The 24295-nt window shown below is 45.5% G+C and overlaps 1 protein-coding gene across 1 annotated transcript in view; it reads right to left on the bottom strand.

The window, feature by feature from the left end:
- CLPR4 (CLP protease R subunit 4) overlaps positions 1-24295 on the bottom strand; it is a 110545-nt gene that overhangs the window by 59690 nt on the left and 26560 nt on the right. The window contains exons 2-3 of the mRNA XM_086526771.1: positions 570-773; positions 440-495 (exon numbers count right to left, since the gene is read on the bottom strand). Of these exons, the coding sequence (XP_086382897.1) occupies positions 440-495; positions 570-773 (260 nt within the window). The remainder of the gene's footprint in view (positions 1-439; positions 496-569; positions 774-24295) is intronic.

Raw genomic sequence — 24295 nt, 5'->3', positions numbered from 1 at the left:
ACCAACTAAAGACAGCTCTTGAAAATAAGCTACTAGCATCAAAAAAGACTGCTTTTGAGAACGTAAACCTCTATTGTCACTTCTTTCCTAGGAGCGTGTCCTTCACACTCATGATACATCCACTACTGACACGCCCAGAGTCCACACAGAATTGACTAGTTACAAAGTCAGATGCCTTCAATATTTTCCTCAAAGAGTTTTCTTGCAAAAGATAATAAGCATAATCAAGTCAATGCAAAGTTTGGCATCAAAAGATAATGTTTAACCAATTCTGCACAAAGTTATTTTGCTCCTCTCCGAAAACTGAAAACTGTTCACAAGCACAATAGCAATCATCCAAAAGCAGTCCTCATAGTTTGACTATAGAAGCTACTTCCTTTATGGCACAGGTTTAAACATTGAAACTGGGAAATAAAATGATGGTGAAAGCAAGTGTTACCTCATGGTGTCATAGATTGCAAAAGCCTCCGTCTCATATCCAAGTTTCTCACCATCCTGTATTCAATAGCCCTATTAAAACTCTGACTGAAATAACTGACTAAAAACTAAAGCTACAGTTAGAATCTCGCCTTTGTAGTGCCCGTGGAGTTTATATACATATAAACAGGCTTTTCAGGGTCCTCATACTGAAGGTAAAGTAGTTCTGCCATTATCAGTTCTGTAACTGAAGGCACCAGAGACATTCCAAGAAACACGATGCGATTTTTGAAGAGATAAGAAGGTAAATCTGGAGGCGGCTGTTGGCGAGCATCTCCTCTTTGAAAAGGAATGACCTTTAAAAAAAAAGATTTAATCCTCAACACACAAAAGATAAATCAAAGCAGCAAACCAGATAAAATTGACTTCAGAAGGAATAACAGGTAACACAGGTTGCTCAATTTATGGACCTAACCCTTAATTTGCTACTAGAGTCTTGATCTTGTTAGATAGGAGCAAGACATTCCAATTTATTTGATGTCTTTAAGATAACATTATCATAGAAAAATGTGCATTTAAAATAGATCATTTAACAATTCACCTTTACTGGATCCTAAAACAACTGTCCATGCATAAAAGCCACGGACATATATGACCACTCATGTTACCAGTTTTGGCATCTCTCTGGATTCGTCCAGTCAGTCCCGTATCTCCCACGAACAGGTGATACAGAGTGAGGGCTGTCTTGTGGCTATAACCGGCCAGAGTGAGGTAGTTTTCTCATGTCGGGACATTTCTCGCCATGAGTAGTCCAGGGTTTAAGGCTCTCCCTTGACGGCTAGCTTCCAGAAGTCCCCTCCCCCCCCCCCAAGAACGCCGTTCCCAACGGTTCTGAGCCGACTGTTCCGGTATCAGCTGCCTGCCCGGAACGGCTGGGAATGGGCAGATTTTCAGATTTGGGTGTTTCTGTGAGAGTGCGCGTGTGCGGAAGAGAGAGAGAGAGAGAGAGAGAGAGAGAGAGAGAGAGAGAGAGACGCGCAAGGTATGGTGGAAGAGGGGGCGATCAGTCCCCCTCAGATCTGGGTGTTTCTGTGAGAGTGCGCGTGTGAGAGAGAGAGAGAGAGAGAGAGAGAGAGAGAGAGAGAGAGAGAGAGAGAGAAGAACACAAATGCGCAAGGTATGGTGGAAGAGGGGGCGATCAACCCCCCACTAAACACAAGAGCAAAAGATCCTCAATACAACTGAGATGTGTCAGACTGTGACTGTGGGTACCCCCTGACTCCATATATAGGTGCCCAAGGGGGTCAAAAAGACGACACCATACTCCGTGCTACTCTTGGAGATAGGCAAGAGACCACTAGAAATGAAAGCATTGCAAAAAATGTACACGTATATCATGAAGGTCAAAGCGATGCCTACTACTCGAATCCCCCGCATTGCATGGGAAACAAGATGTGCGCCGCAAAAGACCAAAAAAAGCAAATTTCTATCATCGAGCCTCATACAGGACATTAAGAAATGGTTCGCTAAATGGAATGTAGAGACATATGTGGACATGCTTATTGAGGAGGGCAAGGAGGGAACACATGCTGAATTTTGAAATTGCATTACTAAATAGCCTCCACACCAAGTGGAAGACAACGCAACACCGCTCGAAATTTGAATACTATTGCAAGCATGTCAACACAAAGTATTGGGAAGGCTATAGCACAAACCCAATGGAAGCCCAGGCCCACATACGAACACCCATGCCCCACATGGCACGAAGAGCCATCTCTTTGATGCGCACAGGGTCACATATGCTCAAAATAGAAACAGAGGGCTGGCTGAAAATTGATGCTTCTAAACGGATATGCACATCATGTAGAATGCAAGCTCCCCAAGATGAAGCACATGTGACATTGGAATGCCCAGAATACGCTCACATCCGGGCTAATTTTCAACCACTTCTAAGCAGTTGCTCTACCTTTGCGGACCTATTATCCAAGACAGACCCCTCCCCTACAACTCTCGGAACATACCTCACCCGCATACTTGAGCATCAAAAGACACTCATAGGAACACAAAAAGAGAATAACACACACCACACCATACACCCCCGTGAGGGGAGACTATGTATCACTTTGAGGTCCCATGGGTCATTTCTGGCCCCCCGCGGACGTTAATACCAAATCAAATCAAATCTCTCTCACCTTCCGTTGCACACTCTGACATGGTATCAGAGCTCTAGGCTTGGATCTGCCATCACCTACACTTGGGAGGACTCTGCGGAGGATTTCATTGCGAAGAACTGCTTCATCTCCATCAACGTTTTTGGGACCAACGTTTTTTGCTCTCAACCCTTGCGTTTTTGGTGGACGGTATCTTCTTCTGCACCCTTTGCTAGCGCACCCCCCTCCCTCTACCTGATCGCCACCTTCTACCTATCCTCTGCATTTGCGTTTTTCAGCCAGCACTTTGGCCTAGTGTTTTTTGCAGGAGGGCAGCCCCTTTTGGCTCTGCGTTTCCTCACTTGCCTCAGCGCTTTTCAGCCAGCTTTTGCCCTTGCGTTTTCTGTTGCAAAAGGGCAGCGAGCAGACCTTGCCGTTTTTTGGGCAGGACAACATCAACAAGCGTTTTTCATTTCAGCCTCTACTTGCCGATCTTGGACAACCGGAGCCCCACTCCTTGCCCCTTGGTCTTCCCGCTTGGAAGTTGAACCCTCACATGACTTTGCCGGTGACTTCCCGATCAACTACTTGCTGATTTTCAGCCTGTTTTGGTGTATTTACAGCCCTCACCTTACGATCTCGCCATCTGGTGATTCCATCACCTACAATATTGCTCAAACCCCTGCGTTCTCGCGGTGTTTCGAGATCCCTTTTGCTGCATTTTCAGGTTTTGGGCAGCACCTCTACTTTGCGCCTCAGCATCCCTTCGGGTTTCCCTTGCCTCTCCCGTCACTTACACCCTACTTCGCGGTCATTTGGCGTTCTATCGGGCGCGGTTACTCAGATCCTCTTCTCACCTTCGCTCCTTCTCCGACATTGAGACATGGACTCAAATATAGGTTCTGGCACAACGGACGGATCTCCCTCGACATTGCAGATCTTCCCTCCTCGAGGCTCTCTTGCCCTCGGGAAGATGCAGGGGATTGGATTGGTACAGGTACTTATGTGGACGTGGCTTGTATTTTCCACTGCTACTTCTCCCTCAGTAACCCTCCCTCCCTCTCCCTCGACTGTTGTTTCTCTATTTGGGATTTCCCTGTCCACCTCCTTCATTGGTTCTCTGTACGATAGACCCGTGCCCCTTGGCACGTCAGACACTTCTTTTGGAAAGTACTCTCCAGATACTTCGCACACTGTCTACAGGCTTGACACACATCACGTGCACTGGCCCTTGGTTGTGGGTTAGCCACCCGTACACCAGCTTGACAGGGATCTCACGCACACTTAGGGTTGTTCAGTACATTTCCCACTTTAGACCTGCTTTGGTCACATATTCTCCCATTTATATTGGAGGGTCATATTTTTAGGTCATTGGGCTATATTGAGGATTATTGCCCAACCAGCCCCTATTCTCTTATATATAGGAGGGGGGGCACCCTCATTGTCTTGTATTTTCTCACACCATGTAGCCATTTGGAGTTATTAGGCTACCAGCCTTTCCACCATCTGTCTCATGTCATGTCTCTTCTCTCTCTCGTGCCATTGTCTCTTTCTCTCTCTCACCTTCCGTTGCACACTTTGACAAGTAGGTAGGGTAATCCAAGATGAGGGGAAAGCCAGACTCAACAGTCTACCCTGTGCAGAACCTCTGAGAAGAGGAAAGGTCAGACCAATGTGTTTGCGCCGTCTTGCCTGTATCTCCTGCCTCCAATCGTCCGGTGTCAACCAAAACAAAATCCGCGCCAACAACGCCACCAAACCGCATCTCGGTGTGGCTCTCAATGTGAATGAGCTGGGAGTAGCCTGCTGCCCAGGTCGGGAGATAAGTCTGTTGGAAGGTTATCGAGGGTGAGTGTAAGCAACTCTGAAGGTAGCAATCCAAATGATCAAGAGTGTAGAAGAGCAACTGCACTACCATCCAAGCCAAGCTCCGGGTGACTCCGCATGTAGTCGCGGGATGCCTGATCTCCCGCATCTCGCAGGTAAACTCTCCAAGAGAGTCCAAAGCACTGAAGTCCGACTCCAGTCTGTAGATCCAAGCGATGAACCTGTCCAAAAAGAGATCCAAGATCCTCTCCCTAAGTCCATGTAGATGCTCCTGTGTAAGCAAGTGACCTGACGTGTCGAGGTCAAGTGGTAAGTGTGTCCACCTAAGATAGTGGTGTCTTCTCTGGGAATGTCGGAATCCCATATGCCATGAGCACGGCCATATCTCGTGTGAACTCCTCTGATGAGTGTATAGGTGTGTCCATAGCAAACCACAAGTCACCACCCCTCTGGAGTGCGCAACCGCCAAATGATGGCTAGAATGAATGGATCTCCCAAGGATCGTACGCCCGTCCCGATGATCAAGCCGATGTCGAAGATAGCGTGTACTGCAGCAGTCACTAAGAGACCGCACAGACCACCACCGGATGGTGTCTTGGCAGGAGGTAACTTCATCCTCCGTGAAAAACCAAGCTGTGCATCCCCAGAGATACCACTGTCTGCATGAACGTCACCACAAGACAAATGCACAACCTGCTCTCCATGCAGCACATCTGCAGAAGAGACACGCCTGTCTCTCACTCCAAACATGGCTGCAGATACACAGAGACTACATCGCCTCGTGTGTCACCAGACCACTCCTAGCACCTCTGGCTATCACCAGTGATCCCCTATGCATCTAAAATGACCGCTCTCTAAGCAATACAGAATGTCCACTACTTTGCAACTGACGCACTGAAATGAGACTCTGGCTGAGTCCTGATACATAACGTACATCTCGTAGCGTAAGCAATGCACCGCTAGGTAAGGACATGCATACATCTCTGGCACCTTCTATGTCATATGCTGAACCATCAGCAAACTGCACACAACCAAGTCTCCCACTAGAGAAAGAGAAAAACAAATCACGACGTGACGTCACGTGAAAAACTGCATACTCGTCTAGTAGAAAGCGCGTAGACAATGTGCTATCCCAAGACACAAAGTAGTCTAAAGGCAAGCAGACTCAAGAGTAACATGCCCGTCACATGTATACTCTCTAGCATCTGTCCTCACAGTAGCACCATGCATTTGCCTCTTCCGCTGCCTCATACGCCTGAAGCAACGACGCCTAATATGCCTATCGTGGCCGCAGTGCCAACATTCAGTCGTGATCGTGATCGAGAACCGCCTCTAACCTAAAGCGTCTCCATATCTATGCCAAAACTATGGCAAACAAAGCTCGAGATCACGAGACTCCCACACGAGAGCAAACCACTGTCTCAAGCAAAGAAGGTGACCAAAAGGTCAAGCGCACTAGCCTCTACAATAGGCATACATTTCTGGTAAAATTTCGGCAAAGTCTCCTCTGTAACTGGAGTAAAAACTCAACAGTAAATCGCAATGGAGAAAACAACAAATGCCCAAATGGCCAATCCCGGAATGTACTCGTCCGGGATCACCTCACAAAGTCATACACAGAGCCAAACCGCTCTAGCCGGAGTATCACTCAACGGCGCCACAAATGACATACATATGTGAGTGAAAAACTGCTGCCAAAACGTGTCAATGAATGACCAATGTGCCAAAAAACCATAGCATACACAACTCCTCACTCCTGCAAGAATGGATATAAGAACACTAAACTGTGTCTAAACTGACAAAACCTGCAAAAGTGAGAGCTAAGCTCGATCACAAACTATGGCGAGTAAACTCCAGCCACTATCCCACAAAAGCATACACAAAGCTAAAGCTCAAGACACTTGCGGTGTCGAAAATGGTATGCAAGCCAAAACACTGCAGAAGATGTCCTCAACTGCAAATGGCAACACCTGTGGTAGTACTAGACTCAACTTGTAGCTGGGAGTCAAAACTGGAAGCTCCAAATGGCCAAACACTCACAGGTCAAGACCAAAAATGTAGAGCGAAACACGCTCGCGATGCACCACCCAAAAGGGAAAACACTGCACGCAAATCCCGAGTGCTACAAGCAATCGCAATCTCGATCGCACTGATGATGCGCATAAAACTGTTGGAAAAATTTCGCCAAAGTTTCGAGAGCAAAACGACTACAAAACCAGTGACTGCACGCTCAAAACCATAAGCAACCAAAGCGCATCAAACCGCACTCCAAATGCATGTACCAATCTCCACACTTTGCATACATCAATGCAAACACCTGTAAATCTATGTAAGGTGCAACGGAAGTGAATATTGAACTTTGCTCAAGATGAGTGCTCCCAATTGTGCTCAAGGTTCCTTTTACTTACGGAAGGGAGAGCCTTCCGTTCCTTTAGTGAGAGAGTGCAAATGATCACAAACAAAGTGAATGACACTGTGAATGAAAGTACTGAGACTGAGAGATAGAGAGAGAAGAATACGATGCCAGAATGTTGTCAAACCCTCCTCCGAAGGCTCCACTCTCTATAGCAAGAGCGGTCTACTATTGATTGCACAAATCTCTACAATGCTTTGGACTTGCCGACGATGTCGACGACAATGAGGACGACGACGAGACAGGCTGAAATCTGAAAACGCTGTGAGCGGGATGAAAACACACACCTCTATAATGACCCGACACACACTCTTGGGATGATACACACACACATTATGGGGCACCACTCGGCTTACACAACCAACCTGGCCGAGACACGAAACACACAGACGGAGTGAGAAGAGAGAGATTTCCCACTTGCCCACTCAACACTCACACATACACACTCACACACACACTCTCAATTCAGCTCAAAGGAGGCAAACTGTTGTTGTTTAGACTCAATGAAGCTTAGCCCAACACCAATGGGGCAAATAGTTTACACAGTATTGAGGAAATACACCAGATACAACCACAAAGTTAAGCAGAGGCTTCACTCACCGGAGAAGATTACACAAAAAAACAGCAGAAAATCTGTGAGGAATTTGGCAAAATGGACAGCGCCATTGCGTCCGGAACACCCAAAAACCCCACCCTACAATGTCACAGTGCTCAAATCCAACCTCGGATAAGCAGTTTAGGGCCAAAAAATGCTCCAAAAACAGCAAAAACACACTTGCGGCTGTTCCTCCTCTCTTCTCCACGTTTTTTTCTGGTCTTCTCTCAGTTTTTTCAGTTCCCACACTTAGCTTTATTAGTTGGGCACCCGTGGCCTTTTAGATGACCTCAAACGGACCCCGAACAGGCCAAAAACTGACCTCGCAGTGCATAGTTGTCACCTTTTTGCATCATCCACACACCTGACACTCAGTTTTTCCAAATAATGCATCTCGCAACCACGTGAAGTGGCCCCAAAAAGTGGTCCTCATGATGACCTTTCTGCATAAGTATCACAAGAAAACACCCACGTCGTGTCCATACTTCTCCGCGTGCAAGTATTGACCCCGTTCGACCTCCTTACGCCACTCGATGTCATCTGACGCACCTGCTTACCTCATGTCGTCGGCCCGTGGATAGCTTCCTCGAGAAGTTTTACGCGCTACCAATTTCTCCTTATTGTAGAAAAAACACAGTGGCACTGGTAATAGTGAAAATCGATGCACTATGTACACCCTGTCCTACCTGTACACATGTGGGCCCCACGTAACCACCTGGCTCTGAAAAATGGGCAATTCTTTATTTGATGCACCATGCATGTATATGTACATATGCGCAATCCCTTGCTCCAAAAAACTCCTGACATAATTTGCCCATCCCCTAGCCTGCTAGATCATTCATGATCAGCAGCAACAAAGAGAGATATGAGACTCGCCGCATCACAGGTCTCCTCATCCCTTACCAACACTGCTTGATCCATAGACAGCTCATCTTGCTCCACCATCATCAATCTAGCATGATACAATTTAAGACGCAATCCATTTACCCTTGACTTATGTAGAACACCATCCAGGTTAGCCAACTGATATGTGCCATTTGAAAAACACTCCACTACCTTGAAAGGGCCTTCCCGCTTAATTTGAAACTTCTTTTGGAAGGTGTTGTCCAGCTTACTGTTGTCGCGCAAAACCAAGTCATGTTTCTTGATACCCTTACTTTTGACCTTTTCATTTATCTTTGCCAAAGCCTTATCCTGCATCTGCTCATCCTATCCAACTAGACCTCTTGTAACTGCAAGAGCCTCTCTTTGAATGCATCACTAGGCGGCCCAAGCAACTTCTCTAACATCTTGACCGCAGGCAACTCTACCTCCACAGGCAATAGTGCTTCCTTTCCATACATCAAATGAAATGGAGTAAACCCTGTACCTGTCTTCACCGAAGTACGGTAAGCCCATAATGCACTAGGAAATTCCAAATCCCAATTCTTTCCTTGGTTCTCTGTCACTTTAGAAAGAATTTGTACCAACTCACCATTGAATCTTTCATTTAAGCCATTACACTGCGGGTAATAAGGAGTGGTATGCTGGCACCTAATCTTCATCTTTGTGCATAAGAAGTCTAGCAGTTTAGCTCTAAATCCTGGCCCCTTATCTGAGAGTAGCTCTAATGGCTCCCCAAACTTGCAACATATTTCATCATACAAAAATTTTGCTACATCCTTTGCAGTGATCTGTTTTACTGCTATAGCCTCTGCCCATCTAGAGAGATAGTCCACTGCCGTCAAGATATAGCTATTGCCCCTGCTTGTGATAGGTAACGGACCTATTGCATCAATCCCCCACTTTTCAAACACATCAAACGCCATAATGGTTTTTCGTAGCTCTGGCTTCAACACTCTCTTCCCAAATGTTTGACACCTATTGCAAGACCTACACCAATGGTGAACATCCTTGTGCAAACTAGGCCATACATACCCCTCTTGCAAAATCTTATGCAAGGTTATCTTTAGAGCAAAATGGGCACCACATGCGCCTTCATGATTCTCTTCCAACACTCTGTAAAGCTCCTCCCGCCAAGATACACATCTCAACACGAGATCAGCCCCTTTCAGATATAAGACATCACCAATCAATTTGTACCTGTATGCTCTACGCACAAAGCCATACTTCTTAGACTTCTGAATCTCCTTTGGAATGATTCTTGTTAGCAAAAACTCCTCTTCTTGAGCCAAACTTTCCCGGCCATGATAAAGAGATAAAGTGTTCTTCAACACAAATAGCTCCCCAATCATGCCTTGAGCTGCTTCATGTGCCTCTCCATTTAGAGCACGTTCAATGTGTCTGATGATCCATGCTTCGAACTTTTTTAACAGGCCTTTAATTCTGAAGCACATTTCCTTCAATGAGGTGTTCTTGCTCTTCCACACACCCAGCACTTGCTTCACCACTAACAAGGCATCACCTTATATGCTCAACCTTCGAACCCCATGCTTCAAACAAATGTGTAATCCGGCTTCCAGAGTAGCATATTCAGCCTCATTGTTACTATGAGCATCCAATTTGAACCCTCTCTTGCATACTAGCTTCCCCTCTGGATCATAAAGTGCTATACCCCCTGAAGCTGCATCATGGCTCTTTCTGTATGAACCATCAAAGAACAACACATGTGCATTGTTGATCTGTGGCACTTCTTCAACTACCTTTCTCACCACCTCTTCCTTAACAATAAGGGGATTCTCCTTGTAGGTCAACAAATCAGCTAGGGTAGCCCTTGTACTATCTTCCACTAGAAAAGAGAACTCAAACTCTTGCAGCTCAATTACCCATTTCTTCACCACATTTGACATGTTAGTACCATTAATTAACTGTGGCAAAAAGGCATAACTCGTCAAGAAAACAAAAGGCCGTGGTAGCAAGTAATGACGAAATCATCGACAAGCAAATATTACACTGGCCATCACTAGCTCTACTTCCGAGAACTTTCTCTCCGCTACCAACTTCACTCGGCTTGCACAATACACTGGCCTCATATAATGGCTGCCCTTCCCCTTTTGCAATAGCATGGCTCCAATGGCATCATCCCCTACTGATGGATTTACATAAAACACTTTCTCCCAATCAGGAGCCTGCATGGCTGACAACCCCCCTAACACCTCTTTCACCTCTTGAAACACTTCTTCACACTTGTCATCCCCTTGCAATGGATCATGCTTTGCCACTTGCTGTAATGGATAAAGAAGCTGCGAAGACAATGGAATAAACCGTGCCATGTACTTCACTTTGTGTATAAAAGTTGCCAATTGCTTCGTACTCGTAGGTGATGGAAGAAGAATAATAGACTTAACCTTATCTGGATCAGCCTCAATGCCATTTTTTGACACCATATGGCCCAATAACTTCACCCTTGGTTGTGCTAGATGACATTTCTTTGGATTTAGTTGTCCTCCACATTCATCATATCGAGCCAATACCATCTGCAGCTTCTCATGGTGTTCAGCCCTACTGCTATAAACACAGAAGTCATCCATAAAAGCTTTAACACAACTACCAATGAATGGTTCCAACACCCAATTTGCTCTCTCTTGATAGAAGGAAGGTCCATTTGACAACCCAAATGGCAATACTGTGTAGCAATAGCACCCCATGGCGTAATAAAAGTGGTCTTTGTGCGGTCTTTAAGAGCAATCATCAATTGAAAATAGCCTGAAAAACCATCACACACACTGTACCTCTCATAACCTGCCACTGAATCCAAGATCTGATCGATGAATGGAAGAGGATATGGGTTCTTCTTAGTGGCTGTGTTTAAGGGTTTAAAATCTACACAAATTCTCCACTTCCCATCCTTCTTTGGACTGACTACAACTGGACTCACCCATTCTGTGGTCTCCACAGGGACTATGAACCCTGCCTTCAACAACTTGTCCACCTCTTCTCGCAAGGCTTCCATTTGCTCTTGACCCATCCTTCTTAGCCTTTGCCGCACTGGCTTAGCACCTTCTTTCAGCTCTATATGCATCTCTTCGCCCTTGAACCCTCTGATCTCTTCGTATGAAGTAATGAACAAATCAGGAAAACTAGCCAGCATGTGTAAATATATATCCTTCTCCATAGCTGAGAGGTCTCCACTGATCATTTGTGTCATCAATTCCTACTTCTTTGACAACTCAACCTTGGTTTGCATCAGCCCTTCAATCACTTCATAAGGCCCTTCACTTTCTTCTTCAACCTCATTCGCAAATGCAACTAAACCAAACTCCTGGATTTCTTTGTCCATCAAAAGAAATGCAACATCAGCATCCTCATCACTGCTGGTAGTGCTATCACTGTCCTCATCTGTCACCGTGGAAGAGTCTTCATCACTAGACTCATCCTCATCTTCATAAAGCTCCTCTAATCGTTTCCTTGTGTCCATATTATAAAGCTTCTTGGTACCTGTCTTTCCATAGAGGCTAATCGTACCATGTCGCCAATCTTGAACAGCTCCCACTGCACGTAACCATGGTCTGCCCAGTATAATAGGATATGCTCCCAACCCTACTGGCATCACATGAAAATCAACCACTGCCTTTGCATCATATGCCTCCACTTCTAAGCTCTTTACAGCACCCAAGCATTTTACTTTTTGATGGTTTGCCAATCTGATCCGAAAACCTGACACCCCAACCACTGTCAGACCCATCTTCTCAACGCATGAGTGTGTTATGACGCATATTTGGGCTCCGCCATCCACATAACCTTGTCCCAAATTTTTCCTTTTATGCCACACATCTACTATTGGACAAATGTCTGGTAGCTCATCCATTGCCAACACCTTTACTGAACCTCTCTCTGGCTCTTTCTCCATTGGGTTAACCATCCTCTTCCACTGTCGTTTTAGCTTAGGCACCATCTCTATAAGCTGCCCAAAAGTAACATCTGCCTTCCTGCTCGTCAGATCCTCCTTCAAGTCATAGCTTAATTGCCCATCCCCTAGTGGAAAATCTGAAACATGAAACTTTCGACGAGCTCTCCTTTTCCTCTTGGCCTTGACATCCTCGCCTTCATGGCTCTTTCCTTTCTTTTTACTAGAACCTGGGACACTTCTTCCTTCCTTATCCTCTGTGGTCCTCTTCCCAATAGGCATCACTAATGTATCCTCTAGCTTTGATGCCTTCTCCAAGGTGACTACACTTAGCACTTTTGTCTTTCCCTTTTCTTCTTGGGTCAGTCCACTGGTTCCTTCGTCTCCCTTAATTTCGATGCCATAATCATTTGACCTAGTTAGCACCTGTCTTGGCAATGGATACATGTCTCCCCCCATCCTTGGTGGCTTATCACATTGCGGACTGATGTGACCCAACTCTCCACAATTATAACATGTGGGCGTCTGCCTCCAAAACCTAGCATTGCTTTATCCAACACCATTCCTAGGCTTTTCTTCACCTCCTGGCTGATTTGCAAACCTCCCTCGACCTCGATATTTCCCACTTGACCTAACATGTTTAGGCTGAGATTCTTCATCAAATCTACCACTTGCCTCATGTCTTGCCTTAGCCCATCATCTTGCACCGATGTAGTGACCACTGCTGGCATAACCTGAGTAGTAACAGGAACCACCGGTTCATAATGAACCCCTGACATGTGACCTTGTAAAGACTCTATAGGCTGAAATTCAGACCTCAGGGGCAAAGACTCCACCCCTAATTGGCTCATTTTCCTCAACTTCCACTCTTTGTTCCTTGCTACCGCTAGTGCATCTTCATATGTCCTAGGCTTCTTTAGCTCCACTCTCCAACGTATATTCTGCCAAAGACCAGCCAAGAACCTGTCCTTCTTCATCATGTCAGGTGGGGATACCTGTGGTGCTAAGGCCTTGCACATCCGCTCCCATGCCAATGAGAACTTACGTATGTACGCATCTACTGGCTTACCTTCCTTTTGCACCAAACCTTATACTTCTTGCCACACTTTGTCAGGATCTTCTATCTTCATAAACTCCACTTCCAACCCATGCCTTAGATTGTCCCAACTCAATCTTATAGGTGGATCCGCTGCACGCAACTCCTCTTCAAATGTTTTGGACCAGACTCGTGCATCACTCTTCAAACAAATTTGGAGAAGACGTAACATCTGCGCAGGGTCATGAATCTGGTTGCTAATGCAGACAACCTCCATCTTTTCCAAAAAATCTTCCACATCTTCATCACTTCTTCCATGAAACTCCGGATAAGAGAAAGCCATGGCTACCCAAGTTACAATGCTTCGAGAACCCCTTTGAACACACGTGCAAGAACCCAAAACTTTTGACTACCCAATCCCCAAAAACTTCAATGGAGCTCAACTTTAGATAAGGACAAACACATGCACATCAAATGAGTTTTCATAGTTGATCATCGGAATTACAACAGGCAAAGGACATTCCAAGATCTCTCGTAATCTTCTTGGCCCGAACATAAAGACTATGCGCTGCTGGAAAAAAATCTTCCTGGACACATGAATATTTATCTGGATTCTTTGAGTTAAATGAAATGGAGTGAATTGAGGGCCATTTTGATTATCCATTAAAGCCAACCATGAAGCTCCCAAGAATGCACACCTGACTTAATCTCTGATTTTGCCAAAATTTCAGTAGCATAACAACATAAATGGCTCAAAAGACCAAAAAACCAGCCATCATAACTTGAAAAAATTTTGGCCGAGTTTCCCCAGAAATAGAGCAGTAGGAACCCAAAATATAGACTGTATATGTATGCATAAACTGTCAACAATAGACCCCGAGCATCAAGTAGGACTCACTAGTACATAGCCTATGGCGAGGTCACAAAAAGGGTGCTGCAGCTACCTGTATCACCGAAAGGATCTCCACATTTGAGAATCCCCCAGCTCAATAAAAACCTCACGCTATCGACCCTCACACGAAGGCTAATGCAAATCGCGTATAGTCAAGTCTCAGAAATGACTATCTTCCAGACCAAGTCTCAGAAATGGTTGGGACTGCCAAATACAACCAAGTATGGCTCCATAAATGCGTACAATGGCAGTTTCCACAAGTAACGTACAATCCAGCAGACAATGCGCTCAAATAGGCGCCAAGTGATGCATACCCACAACAACTGCAAGTGACATCACTGCTAGTATATCACTGTACTCCAGCTACCTGTACCTGTGTGAATCACCTGTACCTGTACCTGTACATGTACCTGTCCATGTAACCTGTAACCTGTAGCCCTGAATCTCGAAGCTTGAAGGTCGAAGCAGAAGGTACTCCAAGAAGATCCTCCGTGGGGGCGCCAAAAGAATGTGAGCGGGATGAAAACACACACAACGCCTCTATAATGACCCAACACACACTCTTGGGATGATACACACACATTATGGGGCACCACTCGGCTTACACAACCAGCCTGGCCGAGACAGGAAACACACAGACGGAGTGAGAAGAGAGAGATTTCCCACTTGCCCACTCAACACTCACACATACACACTCACACACACTCTCAATTCAGCTCAAAGGAGGCAAATTGCTGTTATTTAGACTCAATGAAGCTCAGCCCAACACCAATGGAGCAAATAGTTTACACAGTATTGAGGAAATACACCAGATACAACCACAAAGTTAAGCAGAGGCTTCACTCACCGGAGAAGATTACACAGAAAAAACAGCAGAAAATCTGTGAGGAATTTGGCAAAATGGACAGCGCCATTGCGTCCGGAACGCCCAAAAACCCCACCCTACAATGTCACAGTGCTCAAATCCGACCTCGGATGAGTAGTTTAGGGCCAAAAAATGCTCCAAAAACAACAAAAACACACTTGCAGCTGTTCCTCCTCTCTTCTCCATGTTTTTTTCTGGTCTTCTCTCAATTTTTTCAGTTCCCACACTTAGCTTTATTAGTTGGGCACCCGTGGCCTTTTAGATGACCTCAAACGGACCACGAACAGGCCAAAAACTGACCTCGCAGTGCATAGTTGTCACCTTTTTGCATCATCCGCACACCTGACACTCAGTTTTTCCAAATAATGCATCTCGCAACCACGTGAAGTGGCCCCAAAAAGTGGTCCTCATGATGACCTTTCTGCATAAGTATCACAAGAAAACACCCACGTCGAGTCCATACTTGACCCCGTTCGACCTCCTGACGCCATTCGATGCCATCTAACGCACCTGTTCACCTAATGTCGTCGCCCGTGGATAGCTTCCTCGAGAAGTTTTACGCGGTACCAACTCCTCCTTATTGTAGAAAAAACACAATGGTACTGGTAATAGTGAAAATCGATGCACTATGTACACCCTGTCCTACCTGTACACATGTGGGCCCCACGTAACCACCTGGCTCTGAAAAATGGGCAATTCTTTATTTGATGCACCATGCATGTATATGTACATATGTGCAATCCCTTGCTCCAAAAAACTCCTGACAACGCTAATGGCTGAAATCTGCAAATCTTTGTCCACTAAATTCTGACTCTATGTCAGTGACGATGTCGATGGCGACGATGCCACGATGACACGCTGAAAACGCAGATGCTGAAATCTGCGTTTTCCAGGCTGAACCTGCAAACTGCGCTAGATCTGACCGTGCGGAGAGGATCTGCTGCAAGAAGGTGAGATCTGCGAGGTTTGAGGGTTCTAGTGCGGAGTCTGACTGCTGAAAACTGAAAACGCTGATGCTTCTTGGATCCTTGTCGCGATGGAACTGCAAAACGTCAGGACTGATCTGCAGCCAAAAAAGCTCGGGCTGAAAACTGTTTGCTGCGGGGAATCTGCTAACGCTAGGGCTGATTGTTGTTCTGTGAGGGAAATCTGCTAACGCTAAGGCTGATCTGTTGTTCTTGTTGCAAAAACGCTAGGTCCTTGCTATGGTCTTGCTGTCGCCAGTTGATGTTCAATGCAAAAACGCCAGGGGACTGCTCTTGCTGAAAAACGTGGGACTATCTATAGCAAAAACGCTAGGTCTTTGCTGAGGGGGGTCCTGCTGAGAAGTTGCATGTTGAGCAAGAGCTCCTGCTGCCTCTTCTGCCAGAAAGTGCTAGCGCTAGGTTTCTATATATACAAACTTAGCAAAATTGCCCTACCTAGTTCCCAGCAAAAGTCACTTAAAAATAATAAGTGAAAAATGTCAAAAATAGGGAAAATAAGTTATGTGCACTGTAAAAATGCTCCTGATGGGTTCTGATGGAAATCTGATGATCATGCTGTGTGCAACCAGAGGATATGCATCTAATCTAAGTGTCTGGACATACACGGTCTGCGAACAGACTCACAAAAGTGCGAGATCACTTCCTATTCTAGACTGACTGATGTAACAGACTGGACGCTCCAAGTCAAGAATCAATCGCGATAGCACCAAATAACCACTTCAAAACAATTCACAGATCACAATAGATTTGCACTGGCCCGGCAGAGTTCCGTGCCTAGAGATATTGGCCCCAAAGACTGGCGCCCCTTTCGGTATTTCTTTTTATATTAATAAGATCAAAGTACAAGAGAGTGGCTAGGGTTTCACTCTCAGACTCTGCGTCCAGATGCTCTGAGAAGTGAAGCCCTCACCACTTATTTAAAGATACAAGGGATACCCAAAAGCAGAGCCCCAAAAGCTTTTAAAATAAGAAGCATCAGTTCTCTCTCTCTCTTAAAGAGTCTTTTCTTTTTTCTTTTTTCTTTTTTTTAAGCAAAATTCGCGTCGCTCATCATTTCAAAAAGAAAAAAAAAATTCAGTCTCCGTGATTTCCGAAAATTAGGGTTTCTGGCAAAAATTAGGGTTTGGAGGAATTCTAGGGTTTTTGCTGTCCGCCACGTCATCACTTTGTGACATACCCCCCTCTAGAAAGCATTGTAATCGACCGCGATTACGCCTGCAAAACCGACAAAAGCCATAAACCGTCTTAGCAGACACTGACTGTTAGTACCTACGTACTAGGAACACACATCTAGCAAATGTACAAAATCGACAGTCATATCACACAACATCACAGGACATCACCAGACATCACATGACATTCAACATTCATTCGGATCTTAGACCATGATTTATCAGCAATGTAGCTAGCAATCACATCTAGGTCCAATCAGGACCTCATCGATGTCGAATTGACTAACCCCTATTGCAACCATGTCTATTCGAGATCAATCAGACCAAAATGCTCCAGTCATTTCGTCTATTAGTTCCTGCACTCACAAGAAGTCAAGAACAAATCAGTATCATTATCAGGAATTCCATTTCATAAAGTCATCCAGCAGAATACTGTCAGCTATCAGTATCCCTGAAGCTCAAAGAGACATCAGTGACTTTAGTATCAAAATCGAGGCATCTGTTGACAAAGGAGAAGAGTGACTCCCCTCTTGTGCATCCCACTGCACCACATCTTCGGCCAAGCTGAATTCTAGGTTCCGTTTGGAGTAGACTATGCTAAACCAAAACATCGAGGTAAAGTTTCACAATCTGAGGAGTATCTGCTAGGTCCTCCTCCTCCATCCACTTCGCATCAAATGCAAGAAAGTTGTTGAACTTAAACAAGAACCCCCTTCGGACTTTATCTTTTTTTCGTATCGTTATGTGCCAAAATCTGTTCAAGAACAAGGATCTCCTCGTTTTCTTCCACTTCGGGTTGCTCATCAGGCTCCCCATCATCAGGCACATCACCCTTAATAGGTTTCAAGAGACTCACATGCAATGCATTGTGAATCCTCCAAGTATCTGGCAGTTTCAATCGGAAGGAGACATCATTTATCTTGTCAGTGATCTGGAAAGGTCCGTAGTATCGCATACTAAGCTTTGGAAAAAAAAAAGCATCTCCTTTTCTTAGGCGTGCCTTCTCAAAACGTAAGAGCACCCAATCATCCTCCTTCAATTTCAAATCGCGACGATGGCGATCCGCTGCCTTTTTTTGTCGTTCTTGAGACTCTTGCAAAGTCTCGCGAACCTTGGCAAAAGCCGTATCCAAATCTCACGAATATTCATCCGCTTCAAATATCTAATCTTTCGTGCTCAAGAAGGATGGAACCTTCGCAGCACTTTCAACAATCGCACATGGCGTCTTCCCCGTCGAAGAGTGTATCGTGTTATTGTAGGCAAATTCCACCAAAGGTAAGTTCTTTTCCCATTGAGTCTTCTGATCCAAGATACAAGACTTCAAAAAATCTAAAACCACTGAATTGGCAATCTCAAATTGCCCATCAGTCTGCAAGTGGAACGATGACGAGAACTGCAACCGCGTGCCAATGTTCTCCCAAATTGCCTTCCAAAACAAACTCATAAATCTGGAGTCTCTGTCGAAGACAATCGTCTCAGACATGCCATGTAATCGGAAAATCATCGTGATCATTCTGTGTTCTCGGGGAATCAAAAATGAAATCCATTTCAATATTTTCCCAGGGACAGGTGGGTATGGGTAAAGGCTTTAACAATCCTTGTGCCTTATGCCTGTCAAAATTGACCTTCTGTGGCATACTAAGCAACTGCGCACAAACTCTTCCACATCCTTTTTGAGTCTTGGCCAAAAAGTATCTCTCTACCCCGTTCATGGTGGTAGCAATGCCGCGGTGACTCGTAAAAGGTGAACAGTGACATTCAGTCATAACCTTTTCCCTCAACGGTTGTGTAACGCACAACATAGTCTTTTTCATCAAGTAGCCTTCCCAAAGGGAGTATCCAGCTATTGTCTCCCCATCCAGTATCCGTGTGAAAATATCTGCAAAATCTACATCTGTGGCTTACTGATCGACCATATCCTCGAAGCTCCTATGATGTATCGCGGAAATAGCCAAAACCAACGGCTTCCGAGACAAAGCATCTGCCACCACATTCTTCTGTCCCTGCACATGGACAATCTGGAAGTGGAACTGTGACAAGATGTTCGTCCACCGCATCTGCTTTTCCGAAAGCTGCTTCTGTGACAAGAAGTAGCGCAAACTCTGATGGTCTGTAAAGAGAGTAAAATCCGCTCCGAGTAGGTAATGCCGCCACTGAGTAAGAGCATGGATAACCGCCAAAAGCTCTTTCTCATAAATCTGTGTTGTCATCTCCGGCCTAGAGAACAAACGGCTCTCGTAAGCTATGACATAGCCTTCTTGCATCAAGACCGTACCCAGACTATGACCACAAGCATCACAATATACTTCAAATGACTTCTGCAAGTCCGGCAAAGTCAAAATAGGTCCCGTAGTCAATTTCTCTTTCAATGTCTGAAAGGTAGTCACCTCTGTGGGTCAAGGTACTCCTTTCTGTGTCAAGGTATGCAAAGGGGAAGCAACCTCTACAAACTTTCGTATGAACCGCCTGTAGTACGAACACAGTCCCAAGAAGCTTCTAACTTCATGGACATTCCTCAAATCGGGCCAATCACGGATAGTCTCTATCTTGGCCGGGTCCATTTGCACTCTGCTGACACAATGTGTCCCAAAAAGTGTATCTCTGGTAGGAAAAATTCACTTTTCTTTGCATTAATCACTAACGTGTGATCTCGTAATGCCTGAAAGACTTGAAGCAAATGATCTCTGTGTTCTGCCTCATTCTTGGAGAAAACAATGACGTCGTCAAAGAAAGTGCCAACAAATAGCCTGTACTCTCGAAAAAATCATGTCCATCATCCGGTTAAATGTCGCAGGAGCATTGGTTAAGCCAAAAGGCATCACCAAAAACTCAAATAACACAAAAGTCGTCCGAAAAGTTGTCTTGTAGACATCTCCTGGCGCTATCCTGATCTAATGATATCCACTCTTCAAGTCAATCCTGCTAAAGCACGAGGATCCCTGTAACCTGTTGAGTATATCATCGATCCTAGGAATCGAAAATCTGTTCTTGATGGTGATTTTGTTGAGAGTGCTATAATCGATGCACATTCTCCAAGATCCGTCTTTCTTCAAAACCAACAACACTGGAGAGCAATACGGTGAAGTACTAGGCTGGACAAGACCCTTTTCCACGAGGTCTTTCACTGGGTTCATAATCTTTTCATTCTGTAATCGGCTCACACAGTAAGGTGGCCGATGCGGTGGCGTGCTTCCAAGTATCAGATCAATGGTTTGATCTTCAGGCCCTCTGAAAAGCAATCGGCATGAGTGTGGAGAAAAATCTTGGCGTTCTTTTGATCAGGTCAAAACATATTCAACCTTTATCCATCGTTCAGTTCTCTCCCAAAAGAATGAGGAAGAAACTGAAGTTCATCAAGTACAATCTCTAAGCCCTTCAATTATCAAAGACGCTTTCTTGGCCCGGTAGTCAACCACGGCGTAGTTCTTGTGGTACCAAGGGATCCTGAGTAGAACGTCACTCGCGTGCCCTGAACACCCATGTCATTGCAAACGATGTTTGCCAATGCTCGGTGTAATGGCAACATCCCATCCGGGTGCCAGTCGAACTACCTCCGCCTGTGGCGTCAGTCTGTCGGGCGTAATTTCCAAATCGAGCTGCCAATTCCAAGTGAAAAGAAGTTGGCCTTGGCTCCTTCAAAAGAGCTTCCTGATCCTTCACTTTGCCCCAAAAGCGGCAAAGTTTGTACTTTCATTCATTAGATTCGGTGCAGGTTCCACGCCATGTGGTACCAATTCTGTTTTTCTATCTGCCTTTTCTGCCACGTTCCTCAATGCTCTCGAACTCTCAGGCCAGTCGTCGTCTTTATCATTCTGTTCTTTCTGTGCCTTTTTAGGGCACTTCGCAGAGATATGGCCATGTTCCCCGCATCCAAAGCACTTCCCCTCTCTGATGAAGCGAGCTCTCTCCTCAGGAGTAAGCTTGGGTCGTGCATCCTTTTTCTCTGGGTTGCTCTTTTTCTTTCTACTTTCATTCCCAGAAGTCTGTTCGGCTCGTTGTGTCATGGCCTCATCTGTGGGGTAGGTCAAACTGCCAGAGTGAATGGCAAAGCCCCGCTTCGCATGACTCATCAACTCTTGAATAGAAGCTGACTTCTGTTCCAAGCAATGATCTCGGATCTCTGTAGGTAGACCCAAGGTAAACCGCTCAATCTGTTCTCTGAACAAGATCTTCTTGAATGAAGAGGCGGGTAGAAAAGAGCTCCAGAATCTTTCACAGTAAGTATTTGTTGTATCGCTCTTGGTCATCCGAAGATGGTTCCAAGCAGCTCGTATATCTCGTTCAAACTCTTGCGTCAACCAAGAAGAAATAAAAAGCCTCTTAAATTTCAGCCATGTAACTCGCGCAGTCTTGTTTAAAAGAAGCGTGGACCACCAAGTACGAGCATTCCCCTTAGAGTAAGAGGTAGCTCTCCGAATCTTGGAGTGCTCTGAATAGCGTCCTCCCGCGAAAGCGATGTCAAACTGTTGTATAAAAGGAAAAGCCTTTGAAGCATTTGAGTATCCTAAAAAGTATCAAACTTGATCGACTGGCCACCTTCCTTGAACTCTTGGACTTTCTTGCTTTTATCTTCGAGAAAGTCATACTGGTTAGCTTTGTAAAAAAATTCTTCTTGTTCGCATAAAAGTTCCCGTCATCGGAATCTGAGCTGTCTATAGACGAGTCCTCAGTAGAACTGTCAGTCTCTGCGGGAGATGTAGCCTTCTTCTTGCCCTTTCCGAAGCTTTGTTTCTTGCTTCGCTTTTTACCTTTTCTGTCTTCTTCACTCGAATCTGAAGAGCTAGAAGAACTCTCAGAAGAAGAAGAAGAAGAAGAAGAACTGGGTACTCCTTCAAATCGAACACGCTTCTTCTGTTTCTTTGCCTTGTCAATGTCACGTGACACATCCCAACCCTATGTGTCCATGGACAAGCTACACCATAGCAGGGTTTCCGTCAAAGTCCAGTCAAGTTAGATTAGGAGTGATCTGGCACTTTTGTGAGTCTATTCGTAGACCGTGCATGCCCAGTCACTCAGTATAGATGCATATCCTCTGGTTGCACCTTGCACAAGCATAAGCATTTCCATCAGATTCCATCAGAGTCAGTTTGGGGATTTTTCAGATGACTTTATCCCATTTTTCCCTATTTTTGATATTTTTCGCTTATTTATTAAGTGACTTTTGTTGGGTAGTCAGTAGGGCAAATTGGGTAAGTTAATTTATAAGCAAACCCAAGTTAGCACTAATTGGCGGATGAGCAGAGAAAACACAACAGGCTTTTCCAAAGCAGCAGGTGTTCCTTCCCTCTCAGCAAGAACCTCTCCAACTTCGGTGAGGTCATTCCCCCCCGCATCTTCAGCCTTGGTGTCACCTTCTCCCCTTGCAGAGCCTAGAGCTTCCCTCTTGGAGGCATCGCCAGGAACCTCAGCACAGTCAGCGTTTTCTTCCCAAGTTACTAACGCCAGCAGCCACAGCAAATTCAGCGTTTTCAGTCTCAGCCTATCCAGCGTTTTGCTCTTCCCTTGGCAGCAGTAAACCTGCAATTACTAACGCTAGGAAGCAAGGAAGAACTGCAGCAAATCAGCACCATAAACGCAAGAGGAAGTGTCTACAGCAGCAGCGTTTTTCATTCCCGATCGCAGCAGAAGATCCACATGCCATAAGGGTGAATTGGGCCTTGTAAAACAGTCAATATTCAGCAATCAAAGCTCTGCTGTATCAGCGTTTTTCAGCCAGCCTTATCCCCCAAAAACGCAGCCAAAAGAGACCCGGAACCTAGTGTTTTGTCCAACACTCAGATTCAGCCAAAAGCCCCCAAGATTCCCTCCATTTTCAGCAAAGAAAACAGTCACCTTTTCAACCACGAAGCCGTCGACATCGTCACCATCGTCGTCATCGGCATAGTCCAACAGCATCAGTCCTTTGCATTCGCATTGTACTCTTTCGTGTAATCAAAGTAGACCACTCTCGCCGACGAGAGTGGGGCCTTCGGAGGAGGGTTTTACAACCCCTCGGTGTCGTATCTCTTCTCTCTCCTTCTCTCAGTCTCATTCATTTGCACGCACTAGATCCACTCACTTTGTTCGTGATCACCACACTCTCTATAAGACGGAAAGCTCTCTCTTTCCCTAAGAACTAAAAGGAACCTTGAGCAGTAAAGATCACTAATTTTGAGAAAATACAACATTCTTTCCGCTGCACCTAACATTGGTATCAGAGCTTTGGAAGTATTCTGCATTACTCAAGGAAAGAACCACAAGAACCACAAGAATTTTTTTTGCTTGTTGCGATCGCACGAACCCATGTTTACTTGGGCGTGGCGATTCCTAATCGTGTTTTGTTGAAGAGTGACAGGAATCCCAAGAAAGAAGGGCTTGTCCAGCCTCCCCTTGTGTCTCTTTTCACTCATTGAGAGCGGACCGTGCACTTAGCGGCCGGCCAATCGACGTGAGGTGGGAAAAAGCAACCTTGGTGTGAGCGCAAGGCCGCCAAGGGGTGCACCCGCAGAAAAGGGTAGAACTCGGATGAAGAGAAGATCCTTCTCCAACGAGATTTGCAAGCAAAAGAAACCCTCAAGAACCCAAGATTCTCACGAATCAAGGACCTCAAGAACCTCAAGACCCTCAAGAACCAAGTTCCTCGCGAGCTTCAGACCCCAAGATCATAGTGCATGGTCGTCACCCGAAGCGGCATGGATACTTTGCCTTCAGCTGATGAGCATGAGAGAGGCGACGAAGGATTCTCCCCACCAGGAGGTTTTTCCAACCCTCCCCCTTCGCCATCTACGCCAGACCTTATGGAGGCAATGATGAAGCAAATGATGGCCACGATGGATCGACAGGACGACAAGCGCCTTGCTTTGGAACGCGAGCGCGACGCAAGAAAAGAAAGAAAAGAACTAAGGAAGGAAAAAGCCGCAACAAGAAACGCAGCATTGGAGGCCGATCGTGCTACGTATAGATTGGCTATGGAGGCCGATCGTGAAGCTCAAAGGGAGCTTCGCAATCAAGAATTTCTTGCCGAAGTCCTAGCCTCGAAGACCGATCCACCCAAAGATCGGGGAAGTTCGTCAAGTGGCGCAAGCCACGACGCGGATTCCAATCATCCAGTCACAGAAAAGTTAATTTTCAGTAAGTATGACGGTAAGATGGATGCTACAGTTATTCATTCTTGGTC

The sequence above is a fragment of the Adiantum capillus-veneris genome, chromosome 13 (genome assembly GCF_014529385.1).
Source record: "Adiantum capillus-veneris isolate H3 chromosome 13, ASM1452938v2, whole genome shotgun sequence".
NCBI classification, from domain to species: domain Eukaryota; kingdom Viridiplantae; phylum Streptophyta; class Polypodiopsida; order Polypodiales; family Pteridaceae; genus Adiantum; species Adiantum capillus-veneris.
The sequence above is the reverse complement of the archived record's forward strand: the minus strand, read 5'-3'. Positions and strand labels throughout refer to the sequence as shown.